The 23,332-nt window shown below is 36.0% G+C and overlaps 1 protein-coding gene across 7 annotated transcripts in view; it reads right to left on the bottom strand.

Moving 5' to 3' along the window:
- The window catches only part of ema (C-type lectin domain containing ema), a 191,540-nt gene that overhangs the window by 26,627 nt on the left and 141,581 nt on the right, over positions 1-23,332 (bottom strand). For all 7 annotated transcript variants that reach the window (XM_089106377.1, XM_089106376.1, XM_089106378.1 and 4 more), the window contains 3 exons: positions 9,842-9,964; positions 7,768-7,922; positions 6,286-6,586 (listed from right to left, as the gene is read on the bottom strand). In XM_089106377.1, the coding sequence (XP_088962503.1) occupies positions 6,286-6,586; positions 7,768-7,922; positions 9,842-9,964 (579 nt within the window). The remainder of the gene's footprint in view (positions 1-6,285; positions 6,587-7,767; positions 7,923-9,841; positions 9,965-23,332) is intronic.

Genomic DNA, 23,332 nt, shown 5'->3' with positions numbered 1-23,332 from the left:
ACCTTGAAAGCTTGCTTATTGCAAAACAACTATAGCTTAGCAACGAGACTTTAACTTACCATTGAAAATTATCCTTTAGGCAAATCTAAGCAAACGTAATTACGGAAAAGAAAACAGGTCATTTATCTGAAAAGAAGAGAAACAGGGGTGAAACCCCAACAACGTGCATCTCAGGTAGAGTTAAGGCTATTCTCAAGATTCAATTCTAGAAGTGTTCCGGAAATAGAAAGACGCGATGACATCAACGTGAATGGGATAACATTCATGCAGGACAACAATTAAAATTATTTACAACAGACATTAACCCGTTACGGCCCACTGTCCTATTTATAGGACAGCTGGTTTTAATTTTCTTGTGGCTAAATTTACACTGAAAACAATTTGCTTTTAGTGATAAAGGTGTCCTTGATGACCAAGCTATCTAGGTTAATTTTTCTAGGTCAGTTGATCATTCAATATCAGATCAGTGGCGTTATTTAAGTCATAATTAGCATAATTGGACAATGGTAGTTTTCAAAATTCGGTAATCAATATTTAGAGTTCCCCCAGACAATAGTGACTTCGATAGCAGTTAAACAACTGTATATTGAACCGTATTCCTGATTAAAAACAGACCTGACAAGTAAGTTCAAAGTTTTACGGCTATTTACGTTGATGTCATATTTATAGGACAGTGGGCTGTAAGGGTTACTTTTTGTACGTGAAATTTCAAGGATTACGTTTTTATTGCTAATTTCACTTGATATTAAAAAAATTTTTTTTAATGAGTCTTTGGTTGATTCTGTATTTTGACAACTTGGGGAAAACTTTATCTACACTTTTTTTGGTTTCAGTCATAATTCTCTCTGCAATTTTCTTCCGAGTGTTCACCTATGCGTTTAGTTTACTTGTGATATCCATGTGTGTTTTTCTTGTTTTCTCCTATTAATTATCCGTCTTTCCCAAATTGGATTGAGTATAAGTAAAAGTAGCAACAATAATGTGGGTCTTCTATCATCCTTCAGTTTTAGCCTATTAGTCACCATGGAAAAAATATCTATAAATTTCTCATACATTTTTCTTCGTCTTCCAGATTTCTGAAAATGAAGACAAGAAACCCCTGCATTTCCCTTAGAGAAGCTCTAGACCTTCTAGAAGACGAAGAATTTGCATGTGAAGATATTCAAGTTGTTGTCCTGCCTCCTGATCCCGATCAAGCATCTGATGAAGATGAAGGAAATGACGACGACACGGCGGCTCCGATTGTGAATGCCGTACTGCGAACTGTAGAAGTATATTTCAGACCAAGTCCTCTCGAAGAAGAAAAATTTGAAGTAATCGACAACAACTTCCTCTAAGAAGAAGAGGGGGCATCCAATTTGAGAAGTAGGCCACAGAAGAGGCTATTTAAAGCCGCGAAGCCGAAATAGAGGGAGCAGAAAGGAACCTTTCCTTGGCGTTCGTGGGAATACTGATTTTTTGGGCTATAATAGACTGTACTCCCAAAGACCCTATTGGTCAGTCGATGAAGATCTTGGAAGTGACCGGGTCAACTCAGCAATGTCCAACAATTGATTCATGAAGATAAAATAAAACATCCACGTCGTGGATAGAGATACAGTTCAAAGCCTCAAGATCAGCGGGATTTCAAGGTGAAGCCCCTCTTCGACATAATCAACGTAAACTTTAAGAAGTTTGGAATTTTCTCTCAACATCTATCCATCGACGAAATGATTGTGAAGTATTACGGGAAACATAGCCTGAAGCAGTTCATCCGAGGCAAGCCCATTCGATTCGGATATAAACTATGGGCTTTATGCACTTCGGATGGCTATTGCCTTCAGTTTCATCTGTACTCGGGGAAGGAGCCTAAATTTCTTTACAAGGAGCTGGCTTTCGAGCGACTGGGACGGTTAGAGAAAACCGATTGGCAAGGTGCCCTTTCCCTTCCAACAAGGATTTTAAGAAGGAGCAAAGTGGAGCATATGATTATCAGTTTGATGCAGCCAACGATATATTGGTCGTAAAATGGCAGGACAATAACGTTGTCTCTGCAGCATCCAACTATCTCAGCCTAGATCCACAAAAACCGGTTGAAGGAAGAGTTAAGGGACAGATGGGAAAGACGGCAATGTAGCAGCCACATACACTCAGGCAATACAACCGGTACATGGGTGGAGTTGATTTAAATGACTGGCTTGTCAGCAAGTATGCTGTGTCTATTAGAGGAAAGAAATGGTATTTGGCTCTATTCGTGCGCCTGTTAAGACATGGCTGTCGTCAATGCTTGTACACTAGTCAATATGGTGGTTGACAAAGAAAAAGAAATGACTCTTGTAGATTTTAGACGGGAGGTCACACGAGTCCTTTTAAAAATAAATTACGGAAGAGGGGAACCAAGGTCTTCAATGTTAGAAGGAAGACCAGTTTCTGTGTCACCAGTCAGCACCCGATATCATAGAATAGGACACTTCCTAGTGAAGCTCGAAAAGCAGCGACGATGCCAAGGCAAAAAAAAAGCAAGACAAAACCACTGAGCTACTGTGAGAAATGTGACGTCACCCTGTGCACTGGCTGTTTTGCGTCTTACCACACTAAGTATTGATTTCTTTTGGTTTTGTGCTGCATTTAATTCCGTTTTTGGCATTAAAAATATGCTTGATGAAATCGTGCATACTTTGATACCCCTAGAGCCCACTGTCCTATAAATAAGACAGCTTGTATTTCAGAAACCGGAAACAGGAAAAATTAACAAGTGCGTTTTTGGCTTACTTATGTGATAAAAAGAAAATTGGTGAAAAGGACAACTAGAATCTCCAACATTTTTTTCTTGGGCCTTAACGGGTTAACTTCAGCTTCTTTTTTTTCCAAGTCGCATAATAAACAATACAACAATTTTAGACGAAGTTCATTCAAAAGCGAGGGAACAAGATGAGTAGATTCGGCTAATGCTAATTTTTTGGGTATTGATGAGAGAGGAGATATATTCGGCTACATGATTTAAAATGGTCCCAATGTCCTGGGACCATTTTATAGAAAAAAAAAACAGAAATTAAAATATATTTTTTTTTTCTAAAGTGGAAATTTTGATGATTTTAAAAGGTTTGGTAAATTTGTCCATGTAGGCAAATTTAGGGATTTTTTTTTATAAATTTATGAGGAGATGAACTTCAGCTTCTTTTTTTTCCAAGTCGCATAATAAACAATACAACAATTTTAGAGGAAGTTCATTCTAAAGCGAGGGAACAAGATGAGTAGATTCGGCTAATGCTAATTTTTTGGGTATTGATGAGAGAGGAGATATATTCGGCTACAGGATTTAAAATGGTCCCAATGTCCTGGGACCATTTTATAGAAAAAAAACAGAAATTGAAACATAATTTTTTTTCGAAAGTGGAAATTTTGATGATTTTAAAAGGTTTGGTAAATTTGTCCATGTAGGCAAATTTTGGTTTTTTTTTATAAATTTATGAGGAGATTAAGGTTAGTGAGGTTTTTATTATTACTATGGGTGTTACTACAAGCGCAATATTATGTGTGTTATTATTACGATATTATGTTTGTATTATGTGCGCAAGTGTTTTTTGCCATGACCCTAAAAGGCTTTGGTAGCAATTATCATTGGTTCATGTATGTAATAAGGTGACTAGAAATACTGACATAAAAATTATAATTTAACACAGACTCAACAGATTCCTCTAGCAATACTTAGCATAAAATTCAATTCAATTATTTGGAGTACATTTCAGTGAACTGGCTTACGTATTTTGATAAGCAAGATTACTCACCTCCAGTGTTTCAGGCGGAATAATGATATCACAAATTATAAAATTTATCACCATGAAATGGGCTAGCCTGTACCGTTTGTTTCCAGTCAGCGTGGAAAAGCACGAAAAGATGCATTATTTGACCACTATTCCTTTTCAAGGACGGGGTATGAGAGTCAGATAACTCGCAAGAGCGGAGGGTTTTCTCAGTGGGTGCTACTATAAAAGTAGCTGTGTTTTATATTCTTAAACCGCATATACAATTAACAGCTTATTTACACAAAAACGTTTATGTTACATATTGAAGTTTTCCTCTTTTAGTCATATTCTTCCTTTTAGTTGGGCATCCTTCGTGCATATTTTTTCTTCTTGCGGGGGGGGGGGAGGGTGATTTTGGCAAATTCGAAGAACAGGCAAAAAGGTAGAATTAAGGAAAACATCCTTAACTTCTTTTGTCTATAAATCCCAATATCTTACTTATCAAACAATTAATTATCGAACTTATCGGAACCAGTTATTTTATGAATCAATGTAATGGTGACTTTTTCGATCTGATCAAAAATAAGTCAGAAATGCCACCTACAGCAAATAACGATACCATATCTCAAATGAGAACTCAACTACTATTTATTCAATAATTTTATTCTTATCTTACAATTTGTTCATTTTATTTTGGGTATTATTGTAGGTTTTTTTCGTCTTTTTCCTTTTTTCCTTTTAGCAAGGAAGACAGACCACATATAGCAGTCCGAAATAACTCGTGTTTGTTTATACACAAACCAAACAGGATAGTAAGACTAAGTTCTGGTAAGAGATGGCGAATTTGTAAAGTGAAAATTACGAAGCGACATCACTATATGAATACCACCAGTAATATATAATTGAAACCAAATTCTCTGAAGTCTTCCTCGAATTTTTTTTTTTACAAGAGTCAATTTAATATCTAACTATCAGCAATCAGTGATTTTTTTCAAATATATTGAATGAAAGCTTTCTTAAATTTCAAATCAGTTTTGCAGACAGGATATTTTCTTTCCCAAACTCGAGCAAATACAGAAGCGAACAAAATATTCACCAACCCAACCATTATTTGAAATCCGGCTGGTGAAATGTGAAAACTAACTGGTGAAGCGAAATTGTCGTCAGGACTTACTTGTTAGATCATAGATTAAGAAGAAAGGCAAAAATTAAGAAAAATTATGGCAATTACTACCACGAGGGCTAAACACTACTCAAATACTATAAATAATACAAAAATCGAAAATAACTACAAATTGTGAGCACTTTTATTCAGGCAGCAGTTATATAGCTGGAGCAGGTCAACCTTCCCTTGGGGTTTCTCTGCAATAATACATTCAAATTTAGTATACCTTGCATAATACAAAAAATGATAATCTTAATTACATAAAGAAATCTTTTTAACTACATTAAATAGCAGTACCAATAATTTTAATTTTTATTATCAATTACTCCTTTCATAAATGATTTTGTGATTTTAATTCAAATTTTATGAATTACCTTCTTTTAATTTAATTCTCTTCCTCCTTTCATAAATGATTATAAATTTTGAATTCAAATTCCCTTAATTATATTCTTTTAATTTTATTCTTTAAATAAATGGTTTTCTATTTTTATTTCAAATATTTCAATTATACTCTTTTCATTTAAAGTTTAACAACAAAGTCTGGCTCAGGTTTTTTCCTCATCAGGTCTCTATATTTTTGCTAGTTTTATTTTCCCTCTCCTCTTTAGTATACCTTCACTTACGGCAAGATAGAGAAATCCCGTACCATTAATATAAGCAAGTCAAAGATTGAGCCCACGAGATAAAAAAGTTAAGCGCCACACAGGCCATCTCAATGACAGCTCGACTACCAAGATCTCATATGTTTACGTTTTATAGTTAATTTAGGCATCGGTGATAAATTCTTTTAAGTTAGATCACAAATGGAGGCATTTATAATAAATGAGTTTAATATACCGGAGTTGCCATGAAGCCTAACCTTCCTAGATCCAAAAATCTTATTGGGTACATTCCCTGCCCCTTTTATTTAATCCTAGCCCTCTACAATGAAGTACAAAATAAAAATCCTCGAAACTACAATTTTTAGCAATCGTAAGTGGGATCTTCGTATAATAGTACAGAAATTGAAATAGAACAACGAGATTTGGTACAAATAAGAGAAAGCAATAATGGATAATTAAGAGAATGCAGAATGGAACGGAAAAATCGAAGAGAAAAAGGTAAAATGATGACAAAAACCACTATACCCGTTAAAAGAATAGTATTGAACAAGATACGGTTTCATCCACCCTAAAACCCCAAGTTAAGAATAAAATCAGTATCTTTATATTGGTATTTAAATCTTTTTAACAAGGTTTCAATAAAATTTAATATTGCATAAACGTTATTTAATATCGTACACTCATGGTAGCTTAATAATTCTAATAAAGGTATGGCAAGAACACTATACAGAATTAAATATGCAAATAATATTCATATAATAACATGGACGGTTTAGAAACTGAAGCAGCATACTTAAATCTAGAATTTCCCCTTCTTTTATTCCAGTCTGCGGTGACGCTAGCGGAAGCACAGTGTCGATGTCATTTTTGACAGCCAAATGGAGAGATCGTAGAGATAAGAATACTCGAACCGTTCGACGAGCTCGCTCCACATCTCCACAAGGAAGTCTTTTCGGAAATTCAACACCAGACATGGGGGTACCTATGGGGGGTAGCAAAACGCTTGCATCCATAGTTAAATAGCTTATATTTAGTGGTTTCCTCTTCATATCAGCACATTCGGCTTCAAATAAATCTAAGAACATTTCTTCACCCTGGAAAATATGATGTAAAATGTACCTTGGCAAAAAATGAGTCTCAAGAGTTATGTGATTTGAATTTGACATACTGGAAACAATTTTGTTCTCAATATATTATTAGAATGAACATATCCTATCCATTAGAATGCAAGGAATCTTGAACTTGGTTTGCGACGAGTTACATATTAATATGTAATGTAACGAGTTTTAATGTAATTTAACGAGTATTAATATGTAATGTAACAATTAATATGTATTAATATGTAACGAGTTACATAATAATGACAATAAGATAGAGTTGCCTCATTTGATGTTTATTATTTTTATTATTGTTTCCGCTTTTGAAACTTGACTTGAAATGAAAACCTTTTTTTAATTGTTTCGATTTACTTTCGGAGTAGATATTTTCCAGAACAAACATCAAGTTTTTTTTATTAGTTTTGAAATTAAATTTATCAGGTTATCGCAGAGTGAAATGAAGTCGGAAAAAAGTCAACCTTCCGCAGCCATCAAAGTTCCTTCCAAGACTGTAATAATGTTCTTATTGCATTAGAGACCTTAAAAGGTTAATTATATGAGTTCCAAGGTAGGTTCCAAAGCAAAAATGGCTCCATATAGTAAAATAGATGATTCGCGATACCTAATTAACTGTATTTTCATCCATGTGATTAAAAAAACAACTAGCTTCATATAAGCATCAAATGACGCGGGCTGATATAGTCTGCTCATTTATCGTGAAAGAAACTTTTCTAAGGGGGGAGTTTTCTAAGGGTTAGTTTCCTAATACCCCATCCCCTCTCTGCGTTTGTCTACATTCTTAAAGTTAACGCTTGAACATTCCATAAAGTAGAATACATACTGTTACATGGCTTTAAACAAAGAATAAGATGACAAACTGGCACCCTTGAAAAAGCCTTTTCATGTTTCAGGAATGCATGGTTTCTAGGCAAATGAAAATAAAATGTCAGGGCGAAGAAAAAAATAAAGACTCAGCTGCATTTGACTAAAACAATCACATACATTAATTTCCCCTGTAACTTAATTCTTTCTTTTTTTTACACAGGGAGATTGTGTTTTTAGTATGGATTTCTGAGTGGGGCATTCTCTACCATTGATTCCACTGAAAACTATCTTAAGCGGAATAGAACTTATCTATTCCGAATAGAATTTAATAATAGAATAATAGAATTTATCACCTTGTAAAAGTTACGTAAAACCAGAATATTGTCATCTTTGGCATGTTCCAACTTTGTTAAAATCTCAGGATCTAGATGGCTCCCGTTTGGCGAGCAAACAAGTTCTCGCATGTGCAAGCAGGCTAATTCTACGGTAATTGGACGCACTCGACTACCTATAAAAATTGCAGCCAATGAGACAACATAGAGCAAGCAAGAGAGAGAGACAGACAAAGAGAGAGAGGGAGAGAGAGAGAGAGAGAGAGAGAGAGAGAGAGAGAGAGAGAGAGAGAGAGAGAGAGAGAGAGAGAAAGAAAGAGAGAGAGAGAAGAAAGAGAAAGAGAAAGAGAGAGAGGATAAAGAAGGATACGAAAGAAAGTAAGAGAGAGAGAGAGAAAGAGAGAAAGAGAGAGAAAGAGAGAGAGAGAGAGAGAGAGAGATTCATGGATATTAGACGGATCATGGATTTGTCGCGGATCATATATAAATTTGCTGATATTCCAGCTGAGAGACCCTCCAGGAGCCATCCACTACGGGAAAAGGACTATTCAGTACAAACATGTTTGTAAAACTTTTGTTATATGTACGATGAAGGATTAATAACGTTTTCACATAAGCATGAGCTGTCGTGCCTGGGGTTCGGCTAATCAACCCCCCCTTTGGATTGTTCCCCTCACGTTTAAAACTGAGCAGCCACAGAGAAAGTATCACAAATAAAAATAATGAAGAAAAAAAGAATTTTGAAACAATCTACTTATTTTCCAAATACAGGATGAATATGTGGTTTAGAATATCCTATAGTGTTTGGATATTCTAAGAATTTTATTCTGAGGATATTGTAGATTACAATATCCTCATTTGTAGATTAGGGGACTAATGTACAAAAAATTATTCTAAGGATTGGTCCCTCCTCTAACAAAGGGGGACACAAAAATGGGCCGAATTACTTTGATTGGCCTGAAACTTATACGAAACTTTGGGCTAAGTGGATTTCAATCCAGAAGGGAATAAACAATTCATTGCTTCCCATCAAAATGCAGCCCAAAAGAGGGCACAAAAAGTACAAAAAGCTTTTTTCGACCCACTTGAAATAGAAAGGGGTGTCTTAGAAGCTTGGAATTGGGCTAATTCGATTGATAATTAGAAGTTCTAGTGCCATTTTTAAAGGCCGAAAGCTACTGGAGGGCAATCAGTCCTCTTTCGGTTCCTTTTCTGCTATCAGGTCCTCCTCTAACTGCTATGACATCGAATCGAAATTTTGAGATTTTTTTTTTATAAAACTTAAAAATATCTAATCAGTTTGCCTTCGGGGTTGCTACCCCACAGCCCCAGTATTAACCTTTATCTTTCCGTGCTATGATAACTTAACCCTCAGAAGTAAAAAAAAAAAAAAAAAAAATTGAAAGTGAAAAAGTGAAAATGAATACCCTAGGAAACCAGCTTTTTACCAATTTTTTTTTTTAGCCCCGAGTCAAAACCAACCAAAATGTGAATATTACCGAGACGTTTGGGTTAGTGATATTTTCATTTTTAAACAGTCTTTTGTGAATAATGAGAACATAATTGAGAAAATAAAATGTATTAAGAAAATAATTACGATACATTTCGTGAACTTTCCACTCCGTGGTGACCCGCGGGTCATAGGTTGCCAACCCCTGTTCTACACCACCTATTTTGCCTATAATTTGGAATATAGGTTGAATACTCCAAAATTCCTTATTTTTTTCAATTTTGTATTCGTCATATTTTCTTTGTTGCTACTCAGTTTTAAGTGTGTGGGGAATTTTACACAGGAAGGGGATTTTCCGAAGGGGCGGGGGAGGGGGGTAATAAGCCTAGCACAGTGAAAGATCAAAAGGAGACGAACATATTCAAAAGGCTAAAAGCAAAGGAGTTAGGGTTATTTAATTTGATATTTTCCGTCTTATACCATCCCTGTACAATAAGCTTCATTTGATGGTTATTTCGTTTTTTTGTGTATTTGAGGTAATTAGTATCTAACACCAATTTCGCAGGGTTCGCAATGTCCCCTCTGCATATAAAAAGAGATTTAGAACACTCATGAAGCCATTATATCAAACTGCATTTAGCTTACTTTGTTGAGCAGATAGTAGCAATATATCCGCTAGCTTATGAGCAACTAGCCTGTTGTAGATGGATTTCGTTGAACTTCTTCCATTGGTCAATCCAACTTCATCTAATAGCTCAGCATCAATTCCTACCAAAATAAATATATTTACTTCGGGTTACATCATTATGGCGAGTCCTCGCGAAAACAAAGGACCAAAATTTCGTATCTAAATATCATTCACAAGGTCTTTTCTTTAGGCCGAATCGTTCCACAATTCGGTTTAAAGATAAACGAAAAGAGGGGGGGAGGGAAAAAATTGACGGTGTCCTGATTTCCGTTTGACCCTCGATAGATTGCACAAAAGAACAATTTATTATCATTCACCCGTAAAACAAAACCCAAGCATCTTAACCTTTCCTTACGTATAGTAAACCATATTTTTCGTACTGATTATTGTTTGATAAACAGTCATTATTACAAGTGCCAAGAATTTTCCTTACAAAATTCTTCTTGAAAACACTAAAGTTATCTTCTTGAGCTTTTTGAAGCGCCCACTTTTCAGAGCCATACTTGACCACTGTCATTGCCGTGGCTTCTAGTACGCTAATCTCACCTCGAATAACTATCTTCCTACCAGAATTGTCCAAGTGCAACAAAATGCCATGAATCTTAGTAATCCCACTTTTTATATCTTCAATCTATCCATTATCCTTTCTACTATTTCTACCTGGTAAGTAAAGCTATGCACTTGGTCAACCTTTCTGTTACCCAGAATTATCTATTACTATTATTACTGCTAACAATTCTCTGTTGCATCAAATCGCCAGAGACCAAATATTCAAATAGTCACACCTTACCCCCTCTTGTAAAGTCCCAATCTCCTTTAAATCCTTGTTTATGACCATTTCTCATCCTATTCAGGGACAACTTGCTTTTCGTTTCGCCCCAGGTGGATGGCCAAAAAGCAAAATTTTTGGCAATCCGTCATCCTTCATCCTTAAAAAATGGGCTAGTCGTTTTCACCTTTCCTTTCGCTATAGTCTAGGAAATGGGATTGAACCACATTTTCATACAACTTATTGTAGGATGCACGGCCAATGAAAGAAGTACCTACCTTTGAAACACACACAAACACAAAAATGTACATTTCGCAAAAAAGAGAGAAGAAAAAAAAAAAAAAAAAAAAAAAGTAACTGGAAATAGAAATGGAAATCACAAATGAAAAGCAACTTAAAATTTATTAGAATAACCTGTAGTGTCTAAGCTGCAACGACAATCTTTTTAAAATTATTTTTATATGTGAACAACAACGCGGAGTCACTTACTAATTCAGATAACTTGCATTAATTCTGAACGAAAAGAAGCTAATACCTTATACTGCTACTACTACTATTACTACTAACAACAAGTCTTGCAGCATCAAGCCACCTCAGACCAACACAGCTGCACACACTCCTCCTCCACCCAAATCTAATCCAAGCTTCACTCTTTATCCTCATTAAGAAGATTCGACTTCCTTTAAATCTTTCGTTATGAGGTCTTCCCGCCTTATTCGGGAACCACTTGCATTTCATTTGGCCCCAGTGGATGGCGAAAAAGAATAATCTATGGCTACCTGTCATCAGTCATCCGTAAAAGGTGTCTTAGCCAACTAAATCTTTCTTTCATTATTGACCTAAAAAGCAGGATAGAACTACATTTGTCGCATAGCTTGTTGTTTGACATACGGTCAGTCTAACAGTCACCCAAAACTATCCGTAGAAAATTCTTCTGGAAAATATCTAGCCAATCTTCCCCTGCCTTTTGGAACACCCACGTTTCAGAACCTTACTTAACGGCTGTCAGTACCGCAGCTTCCAATGATCGATTCCCGGTTCACAGACTTATCTTCCTGTTCTTCCAAACCTTTTCAACTACAAAAAAGAACACCTTGGTTCTTGGCTATGTTACTTTTTATATATTCACTGCGTCCACCATCTTCACTAATAATACTACCCAGGTAAGTAAAGCCATCCATTCAATCGATCTTCTCGTTGCCCAACATCACCTCTTCACCTTCATTGATTCCTATTCTAAGCAAATCAGTCTTCTTAATACTAATTTTCAAAGCTATTCTTGCACAAAGGGCTCTCAAAACCTTCTAAATATTAATTGATTTTACTAATATTTTTATGTAGGCCACTCTAATCATCTTCATGATCTAAGTCTCGAAGAGTTTTTGCTGTATAAATTCAACTAACATAGTTAAAATACAGCATTATACAATCACTAATAGCAGTTTCAGTAATAATGAAACAGGTCCAGGTTTTTGCTGCTTCCTTTTCTAATTCTTTGGAAGGCTTTCATCTCCAATTTTTATGGAATTTAAGATATACAATGCGGATCCTTATCATGATTAATTAAAAAAAACTTTTTCCACAAAATAAGTTTTTCAAAGAAAAGTAAAGAACTCCATTAAACAAAACATGAGCAAAAATAAAATCAAATAATCTACCAAGCGTGAAAGAGCCACAAAACAACATCAATGAATAAATGAAACCCAAAATGAATAGAAATTACAGTAAATAACCGAGTCAAACTCAAAACGAGCGGAAATTAACATAGGTTGGGCTCAAAACCCCTATGCCTTCCCGAGGCCAGAACATAATTTGCACTTTACTGAAAAAAATATAAATGTTTTTACTTTTATAACTTTAATAAATCAAATAATACTAACATTTTGATTACTAAATATTGGTATATGTATATTAAACCGACAATGCACATTCATTTGTATTTTTTCAGCAAAGTGCAAATTATGTTCTGGCTTTGATGGTAGTTCTTTACTTTTCTTTGAATAACTTATTTAGTGGAAAAAGTTTTTTTTAATTAATTTCTGTTTGTTTTATATTGACATAGTCTTTTCAGAGAAAAAGCAAATAATACTTTAAATCTTTTCGTTTTTTTTTAATTTATAGTTTGGCCTGGTATTTGTATGCTGGAGTAAAATTTTCAGCAATTTTTAACAACATACACCCTCTTAAAAATATGGACATAAATAGTAGTGTTTAATTTAGTTTCATACCTCCTCTAGTTGACCTGAAATGGAAAACTTCATACCATTAGCAAAAAAATCTGTTTACTTTCTTTGATAGCTTGGACACACTTACGCTATTTTGATTTGGTTAAATTTTAAGAGCAAAAGCAGCCCCGAAAGTTTGAACATACCCTCAATCGTTCTTGGGATACTGCTGAGATACCTTATTGGGAATTAGCATTACCACAGTGCATTTTGATTTAATTTTATGGCAACATTTAGTTTTTAAAAATAAAGTCAAATGGGTGGGGGGGCGTGGGAGGGGGATTAGTTTCCCTCCAATCACTTTCGACTAAAAAAAAGGGCATCAGCCCTTTCTATTTTCAATCGAACGAGCCCTTTTCGAAGTTCCTACGACAACTCTTTCGATACAAAAAGCCCTGGTCTAAACAACAACAACAACAACAAAAAAATAATACATTATACGCACATCGTTCTTTACTATAAAAATGTCAAACCTTCCAATCACTTTCGACTATTAAAAAGGGCACTAGGCCTTTCGATTACCAAGCGAATGAGCCCATTTTGAGTTTCTACAACAATACTTCCTATAAACACCTTATATGCCCCCAGGGCATAAATTACAACCCTTACCCTAAGGGCTGTGAGGGACACTACTAGATGATCCCCATCTAGTAGTGTCTAGGGTTAATTTAAAACTGAAATATCGGAAGGGTAACTACCTACCGGGAAGTTATGATGTTGGTAGACTCCAGGATGAGAATTTTTCCAGGAACAGTTGAATACTAAACTTGAGAGTTTAGAATTGATAATGTGGAAAATGGTTGGAATAATTTTAGAAAAATAATTTGTGAAGTTGCTGGAGGTGTATTAAGGAAGAAAGCTAGAACTACAGCTAAGAATATTAGTGAAAAAGCTTTATGTTTAATAGAAAGGAGAAAGGACTTGTACAAGAATTATCTGAGCGATAAATCGTATGAAAACAAAAGAAATGTAAAGAAAATGGAGAAAGCATTAAAATATGAACTAAGGAGGTGTGAAGTGGAGGCCATGGATAAAATTGCCGAGGATCTGGAAGATGCAGCTTGACGGCATAATAGTAAAATTTTGTACTGGCACGTTAACAAATTGAGAGGGAGTAGTCAATCCGGACTTGTCCCAGTTAAAGATAGGAATGGGGTCGCAATTAGCGATAAGGAAAAAACTAAAGAGAGATGGGCCGATTATTTTGAGAACTTGCTTAACCGAGATAGAGCTGCAGGAAAAAAATATAGAGGAAAACGAAAAAGATTGTGATACCTTGGATGTGAAGGAAGATTTCCTTTGTGATGAAGAATTAGAGACAGTACTAAAAGTATTAAATAATAATAAGTCTCCAGCTGCTGATAGGGTGGTAAATGAGTTTCTTAAATATGGTGGCTTTGAAGTTAGAAATAAGTTACTGAAAATTATGAATGTGATTTTTGAAAAAGGAGAAGTACCTAACGTTTTTAGGGAAACCTTAATTAAGCCATTTTATAAGAAAAGTGATAAGAGTGAGTGTGATAATTATCGAGGCATTAGTCTGGTCTCTGTAGGTAGCAAATTACTTAGTAATATGATAGTTTTTAGACTGAGAAATGCCATAGACAAAGTTTTAAGAGATGAGCAGTGCATTTTTAGAAAAGGTAGAGGATATTTCGACCGAATTTTCACTCTTAGGTTAATAATTGAGAAGTGCTTGAGTTTTCAAACACCTTTGGTCCTCAGTTTTATCGATTATCAGCAAGCGTTCAATTCTGTTGATAAAAGAGCTTTAGTAGAGGTTTTATCTTTGGTATACCAGACAAATACATTAAAGTGATTTGTGCTATGTACAAGAACAACACTGCTGCGGCTAAAGTATGAAATGAGGTTAGCAGGTGGTTTTGCATTAAATCAGGAGTTAATCAGGGTTGTGTTCTATCCCCCTTTATATGGATTATTTTGATGGACTTTGTTTTAAGGAGTACAGGAAAGGCAATGGGAGACCACGAAATTAAATGGTTAGGAAAATGTCTCCTGGACTTGAATTATGCTGATGATTTATGCATCCTAGATGAAAGTGCGAGCAAAATGAATGAAATTTTAGAGGTTTTGCGAGTTCATTGTGCTAGAATTGGTTTGAAAATTAATGTTAAGAAGACTAAGTCGCTTAGACTGGGAATAAGTGGAGATGAAAAGGTGATGTTGGGTAATGAAAAGATTGATCAGGTGGACAGCTTCACTTACCTTGGTAGTATTATTAGTAAAGACGGTGGTAGCAGTGAAGATGTTGAAATTAGATTAGCCAAGGCTCAGGGTGGTTTTTCACAGTTAAATAAAGTTTGGAAGAATAGGAAGATAAGTCTGCAAACCAAGATTAGAATATTAGAAGCGACAGTGATGACAGTGGTCAAATATGGTTCTGAAGCATGGACGCTCCGAAAAGCAGATGAAGATTTGCTAGATGTTTTCCAGAGAAATTGCTTAAGGACTGTTCTGGGTAACCGGCTGACTGACCGTGTTTCAAACAATAGGCTAAACGAAAAATGTGGTTCAATACCGCTCTCTAGGGCTATAATGAAAGAAAGGTTGAGGTGGTTAGGGCACGTTGTGCGGATGAAGGATGACAGATTGCCGAAGATTGTTCTTTTCGGCCAACCATCTAGGGCTAAAAGGAAAGCAGGTCGTCCCCGTCTGGGGTGGGGGGACGTCATAAAGAAAGATTTAAAGGAAATAAGGCGGGTGTAAAAAGGGAGGCTTTGAATAGATTGGAATGGAGGAGGAGCGTGTGTAGCTGTGTTGGCCTCATGCAGCTTGGTGATTCGGTGAGTTGTAAGTAGTAGTAGTAGTAATCACTTTTGACTATTAGACAGAGTACTAGGCTTTTAACTTCTCAATCAAAAGGGTATTTTTTGCAGTTTCTACACTCACGATTTCTGTTGGAATATTACATGCCCAAAGGGTATAATTTAAAGCCCTTGCCCTGAAGGCTGTGGGGGAGTGTCCTTCTCAAAAACATAATTTCTATCTGGAAACCAACTACGCTGAACAAAATGACAATTTCAAAATTTTGATTCGACATGTTTTGGGGAATGATGGGCGTGGGGGTGGGCGAGTTGCCCTCCAATCACTTTCGACTATTTCAAAGGGCACTAGCCCTTTGAATTTCCAATCGAATGAGCCTTTTTGCAATTTTTAAGACAACAGCTTCTATAAGAGCCTTATATGACCTCAGGATATAACTTAAAATCCTTGCCATGAAGGCAAGGGGGGACCATTCTCCTCAAAAAAAATTTCTATCTGGAAATCAACTACGTTGAACAAAATGGCTATCTCAAAATTTTTATTGGATGTGTTTTGGGAAATGGTGGGCGTGGAAGGGGTGTTAGATGCCTTCCAATCACTTCCGACTATGAAAAAGGGCACAAACCACTCCAATTTCCAATTGAATGAGCCATGCTCTAAATAAAAAAAATAATAATGAATAGTACATTGTGCCACCAACGTTCTTATATACCTCCAAGACATAACTTAAAACCTTTGCCCTAAGGGTACTGGGGGATTTTCCGTCTAAAAAACATACTTCCTATCCCAAAATAACTCACGCCGAACAAAATGGTTACCTCAAAATTTTGATTGGATGTGTTTGGGGGAATGATGGGCGTGGGGAGGGGGGCTAGTAGCCTTCCAATCACTTTCGACTATTAAAAAGGGCACTAGCCCTTTGAATTTCAGATCGAATGAGCCTTTTTTGAAGTTTCTACGACAACGCCTTCTATAAAAACCTTATATGCCCACAGGGCATAACATAAAACCCTTGCCCCAAGGGTTGTGAGGGAGTTTCCACCTCAAAAAGATATTTTCTATCAGGAAAACAAATCCGTTTAACAAAACTACTAGCTAACAATTTTTATTGTATGTTTATGTGAAAATTTTGGGCGTGGAGGGGGGGGGGCGAGTTGCCCTCCCATCCATCTTAACTATTAAAAATGGCACTAGCCAACCTAAATTGCAATAGAATTAGCCCTTTTATAATTTTCTACGACCACTCCTTCGATACGAAGTGCACCGGTATGGAGAAAAAAAAACATTGTGCCCACATCGTTTTTACTTAGGCATCGTTCCTGCCTATGATAGTAACTTTCTTTTTCTTACTTAAAAGAAGATTTTCAGCTTTAACTGAATTAAGTATCAATACTGTTTGAACGCAATTATTTGCATGAATTAAAAACGCAATCGTTCAGATTTGGCAGACTTGTCTCTGGTGTTGGGCCAAAGGTTATCGATCCAAAGCCATAAATTTTAAAGAAAATCCGAAGAAAACATTTGTTTACTTCCTTCATTAAACAGTATTAAAGATCGAGGACTCTAATTCTTATCTGGTTTTCAGCTATTCTTTCGTGTTACAGAAAATATTTTATTTAATATATGCCTAATAAAAAAAATTGAACGAATTAAACAGTTAAAGTCTCGGTAGATAGCCATCGTAGAATAAAATCTCGGTCATCCCCACTGCAATTCCAAAAAGCTTTCCCAGTAGGCAAAACTCATTTGAATTACCCTTACTCCATGCCTATCTTAACATAGGCAAGACTGAGAACTGACTTCGAAGTTGTTCGATTATTATAGGAATGATTTTTTCTCCTTTGTCTTTTTGACTAGAAAGCCTCCAGGATAAAATAAAAATGATCCGGGTTTCAAAAGTTTCAGAATCAAAATTATCTGATACCTAACGCAGGTGGTAACAATCAAAGGGTCGGGAAAAAGAACTGAGAACGAAGAAAATAAAGATTGTTGATATTATAGAAGCTAGCGAAGAGGATTTAAAGAAAAGTATTGGATTAAAGTTTATATATCAGCCCCATAGGAGTGAATAAACTTGCAGAACTTAAGCTACTTCAAAAAGCAACGTTAATATTAGCGCAAAACGTGTCGACCCTCTTTTAGTCACATATCAAAAGGATTTGAATGACGAGATACTTTGGAAATACTTTTAGATGAGCTTTATAGGCCGCATTTTATAGGCAGCGCAACAGCGCTGCCTAAGTAAGGAACGATGTGGGCACAATGTATTATTTATTTTTATTTTTTTTTCTTGGTCTTGGACCAGGGCACTTCGTATCAAAGGAGTTGTCGCAGAAACTTCGAAAAGGGCTCATTCGATTGGAAATTGGAGCGACTAGTGCCTGTCTCAAGAGTCGAAATTGATTGGAAGGCAACTAACATCCCTTCGACGCCCACCATTTCCCCCAACACATTAAATCAAAATTTTTAGATAGCCATTTTGTTCAGCGTAATTGATTTCCAAATAGAAATTATGTTTTTGAGGAGGACACTCCCCTACAGCTCTAAGGGCAAGGGTTGTAAGTTATGCCCTGGGGGCATATAAGGTGATTATAGAAAGCTTTGTCTTAGAAACTTCAAAAAAGGCTCGTTCCATTGGAAATTCAAAGGGCTAGCGCCCTTTTTAATCGTCGAAAGTGATTGTAGGGCAACTAACAGCCCTCTCATGCCCACCTTTTCCCCAAACACATACAATCAAAATTTTGGGATAGTTATTTTGTTCAACCTAGTTGAAAGATCTGAAAATTAGGTCTTTGAGGATAACGACACCCCCACAGCCCTCAAGGCAAGGGTTGTAAATTATGCACTGGGGGTATATAAGGTTTTATTATATAGACAGTGTTGTCGTAGAAATTTCAAAAGGGCTCATTTGATTGGAAATTGAAATGGCTAGAGCCCTTTTTAATAGTCGAAAGTGATCGGAAGGCAACTAACACCCCTTCTACGCAAACCATTTCTCCAAACACATCCAATCAAAATTTTGAGATAGCCATTTTGTTCAAAGTAGTTGCAAGGTCGGGAAATTATATATAAGAGGATGACGCTCCCCTCACAGCCCTCAGGGTAAGGGTTCTAAGTTGTGCCCTGGGGGCATATAAGGTTTTTATTGAAAGCCTCGTCGTAGAAACTTGAAAAAGGGCTCATTCGATTGGAAATTCCAAGGACCAGTCCCCTTTTTAATAGCCGATAGTGATTTGAGGGCAACTAACCCCCCTCTCACGCCCACCTTTTTCTCCAAACACATCCAATCAAAATTTTTAGATAGCCATTTTGTTCAACGTAGTAAAAAGTTTCAGAAATTAGGTCTTTGAGGATGATAGCCCCCTCGAGCCCTCGGGGCAAGCGTTATAAGTTATAGCCTGGGGGCATATAAGGTTTTTATAGATAGTGATGTTGTAGAAACTTAAGAAAGGACTCATTAAATTGGAAATTAGAAAGGCTTGTGCCCTTTCTCGTAGTTAAAAATCATTTAGGGATAAGTATCAGCCTTCTAACACCCACCATTTTTCCAAACAGATCCAGTAAAAGTGTTTAATTAGCCGTTTTGCTCGAAGTAGTTAGGAAGTCTATAAATTTCACCTTCGAGGATGACACTCCCCCCACAGCCCATAATGCAAGGGTTGTAAATTATGCCCTGGGGGCAAAGAAGTTTTTTTTTATAGAAAATGCTCTCATAAAAAATTCGAAAAGGTATCACTTAGTAGGATACTGATTTGTCTTGTGCTCTCTTTATTAATTAAAAGCGTTTTGATGATAAGTAACCACCCTCCCACGCACTCTCTTTTCCCAAACACATTAAATCAAAATTTTGAGATAGCCATTTTAATCAACGTGGTTGAAAGGTCCGGAAATTAGTCTTTGAGGATGACAACCCCCATATATGGTTTTATAGGAAACGTTGTCGTAGAAACTTCAAAAAGGGCCTATTCGATTGGAAATTGAAAGGGCCAGTGCACTTTTTAATAGTCGGAAGTGATTGGAGGGCAACTAACTCCCCTCTCAGGCCCACCATTTCCCCAAAAGCATCCAATCAAAATTTTGAGATAGCAATTTTGTTCAACGTAGTCGGCAGTTCTGGAAATCAGGTCTTTGAGGATGACACCCCCCCATCCCTTAGTACAAGGGTTGTAAGTTAAGCCCTGGGGGCATATGAGGTTTTTATTGAAAGCGTTGTCGTAGGAACTTCAAAAGGGCTCATTTAATTGGAAATTGAAAGGGCTGGTGTCCTTTTTAATAGTTGAAAGTGATTAGATATCAACTAACCCCCCTCTCACGTCAAACATTTCCCCAAACACATCCAATTCAAAACTTGAGACAACCATTTTGATTAACGTCCTTGAAAGTTCTGGAAATTACGTCTTTGAGGATGACAACCCCCTCACAGCCCTTAGGGCAAGGGTTGTAGTTTATACCCTGGAGGCATATAAGGTGTTTCTAGAAAGCGTTGTCGTAGAAACTCAAAAAGGGCTCATTCGATTGGAAATTGAAAAGGCTAGTGCCCTTTTTAGGAGTCAAAAGTGATTGGAAGACTTGATATTTTTATTGTAAAGGTTGAAGTGGGTATAATGTATTATTATTTTATTTATTTTATTTTTTTAGACCAAGGCACTTTGTACCGGAGGAATTGTCGTATGAACTTCGAAAAGGGCTCATTCGATTGGAAATATAGAGGGCTGGTGCCCTTTTTGATAGTCGAACGTGATTGGAGGGCAACTAGTCCCTTTCCCACGCCCACCCTCCCATTTGCCCATTATGTTTAAAAACTAAATGTTGTCTTAAGATTGAATAAAAAATGCACTGTGTTAATGTTAATTCCCAATAAGGCATCCCAGCAGTATCCCAAGAACGACTGATGTTCAAACTTTCGGGGCTACTTCTGCTCTTAAAATTTAACCAAATCAAAATAGCGTAAGTGTATCCAAGCTATCAAAGAAAGTAAACAGATTTTTTGTGCGAATGGTATCAAGTTTTCTATTTCGGGTCAACTAGAGGAGGTATGAAACAAAATTAAACACTACTATTTGTGTCCAGATTTTTAAAAGGGTGTATGCTGTTAAAAATTGCTGAAAATTTTTCTCCAGCGTACAAATAGCAGGCCAAACTATAAAGTCTTAAAAAATGAAAAGATTTAAAGTATTATTTTCTTTTTCCCTGAAAAGACTATGTCAATATAAAACGAAGAGACATTAATTAAACAAAAAATGAGAAAAATAAAATGAAATAATCTACCAAGCGTGAAACTACCACAAATCAGCTTCAATAAATAAATGAAACCCAAAATGAACAGAAATTACAATAAATAATCAAGTCAAACTAAAAACGAGCAGAAATTAACATGAATAGAGCTCACAGCCCCTATGCCTTTCCAATACCAGAACATAATTTGCACTTCACTGAAAAAAATTCAAATGAATATGCATTGTCAGTTTAATATACATATACTGATATTTAGTAATCAAAATGTTAATATTATTTGATTTATTAAAGTTATAAAAGTAAGAACATTTATATTTCTTTCAGTAAAGTGCAAATTATGTTCTGGCCTTTGGATGGCATAGGTGTTTTGAGCCCTACTCGTGTACTCGTTTTGAGTTTGACTCAGTTATTTATTGTAATTTCTGTTCGTTTTGGGTTTCATTTATTTATCGATGATGATTTGTGGTAGTTTCACGCTTGGTAGATTATTTGATTTTATTTTTGCTCATTTTTTGTTTGATGGAGTTCTTTACTTTACTTTGAAAAACTTATGCTGTGGAAACAGTTTTTGTAATTAATTCCAGAAAAAGCCAATAGCCAAAGAATACCAATTACAAGCGCATCTTACACCAAAAGGTTGTTGGGAAAAGGGACGGAAACGTAAAAGAATAATTTAAAATTGGGGACAGGGGTTGCCTTCAAATTGGGGCCTAAAAAAGGACGAAAATTCTTTTCGTTTTCTGTTACATCCCTGGAAACCTGTTTGCTGACTTTTTTTTAAAAGGAAGTAGTGCTTCCACCATCCCCGAATTCTTCGGGGTTCTACCAAATTTCCCCAAAAGAAAGTTGGATTGTCCAAAATCTCTCCAAAATTAATATTAACAAAAATTAACGACTTTTACTTTCTTGCGTTCATGCAATTCTAAACGTTAATTTTCGGGACGATTTCCGAAAACTCAATTGTCTTTTGAGGAAATTTGGGGATAGCAGAAGCACTGAATCAAACAACCTAATTCCAGGGATAAAACCTAGGTAACTGGTAAAAAAATTCAACGAATATCGTAGACAATTGGAAGTTTTATAATAAATACTAAGATCTCGTGTGGTTTTAATGCTAAACATTGATCGGAAAGGACGCATTCACCCCCTGTACCCTAGGCAATAAGTCATTCATATATAGCATCGGATCAAACTGAAATTTGGACGATTTTTCCACATCCCACTTTATTCTACAACTTGAAAAACTGAAATATCATAACACTCAGTATGATCATCACTGTTCAACCCATTAACACAATCGGGTTTAGCTCTTCCACAAGAAACTTAATATATTTAACGAAACCTATACCGTTTTTCCAGTGGCGTATTTAGAAGGGTACCAGGCATCCCCCCAAAATTCCCACATACTTTTTTAAAGAGTTTAATGTCTTGCTCTCAGCAGTCCCCTTGATTTTTTGTTGAATACTTCGATAATATATTGGAAGTGCTGCGCAGGAATAAAATTTCTACCCTTTACAAATCTTTTATATATATGTCTAGGTCAAGATCGTACACTTTTAAGATATCTCTCACGTCCTTAGTCTAGAATTGTCGTTCCGTCGGTCATTCCATCCCATTGCTCGAGTCTCCAGCAAGTCTTATTTCATACTTATTGGATTACGTTTGATTAGGTTGAAAGCAGCGTAAGCTTCATTGCAAATACCTGACTAGTCGTGACTCAGTGATATTTAAAAAGAAAGCGCAATATATATTGACGGGTATCTTAATGGCGAAACCCAATTTTTTTTTTTAGAAACATTACGTATAGTTGACGAAGATGGTACTATAACTCCTACTGTTCCAGTTGTTTAGGCAAGGGTAGAATGTACTCGGCTAATCTTATTCCTGGCAAAACCATTCCAGTCAAAGGGATTATTAATGAACATTTTTTTTATTGCAGCTATATACACTATTTTCCTTTTTGCACGTTTTTAAATGCCCGAGAAAGATTTAACATGAGGAATGAAACCGATTAGCCCTATAACAACATCGCAATGACACTAATAGTCCAGATCAATTTTTTATTGGGTGTGGATCTACAATTTTTGTCAAACATTTTTGGCCAACATGAAAACTTCAACAACAGTTTATGCCACGTCAAATTCTAATAGAATAGTTTTCTAGTAAACCCTAACCGTAGGCGATCGATCAGTTCTGATTTCCTCTTCAAAACAAGTACTTCCACAGATTCAGAATTATTTGACTTTTCCCTTTCTTTGGAACGAGCTTTAAGTGCTGCTTCCAGCATGCTTTGAGCCAGACCAATGTTCAAAAAGTCCTTTTCTTCTACTGCTTTCTTCGGGCGTTCTTCTGCTTCTTTCAGAAGAGTACTACCAATTTCTTTCTTCTGTTTAACCATCTCTTTTTTTCGTAAAATGTTTGACTCCAGATCCGCT

This window comes from Artemia sp. Qi Xiang Cuo, chromosome 20 (assembly GCF_049724085.1).
Source record: "Artemia sp. Qi Xiang Cuo chromosome 20, ASM4972408v1, whole genome shotgun sequence".
Classification (NCBI taxonomy): Eukaryota; Metazoa; Arthropoda; class Branchiopoda; order Anostraca; family Artemiidae; genus Artemia; species Artemia sp. Qi Xiang Cuo.
This window is presented reverse-complemented; position numbering and strand designations above follow the sequence as displayed.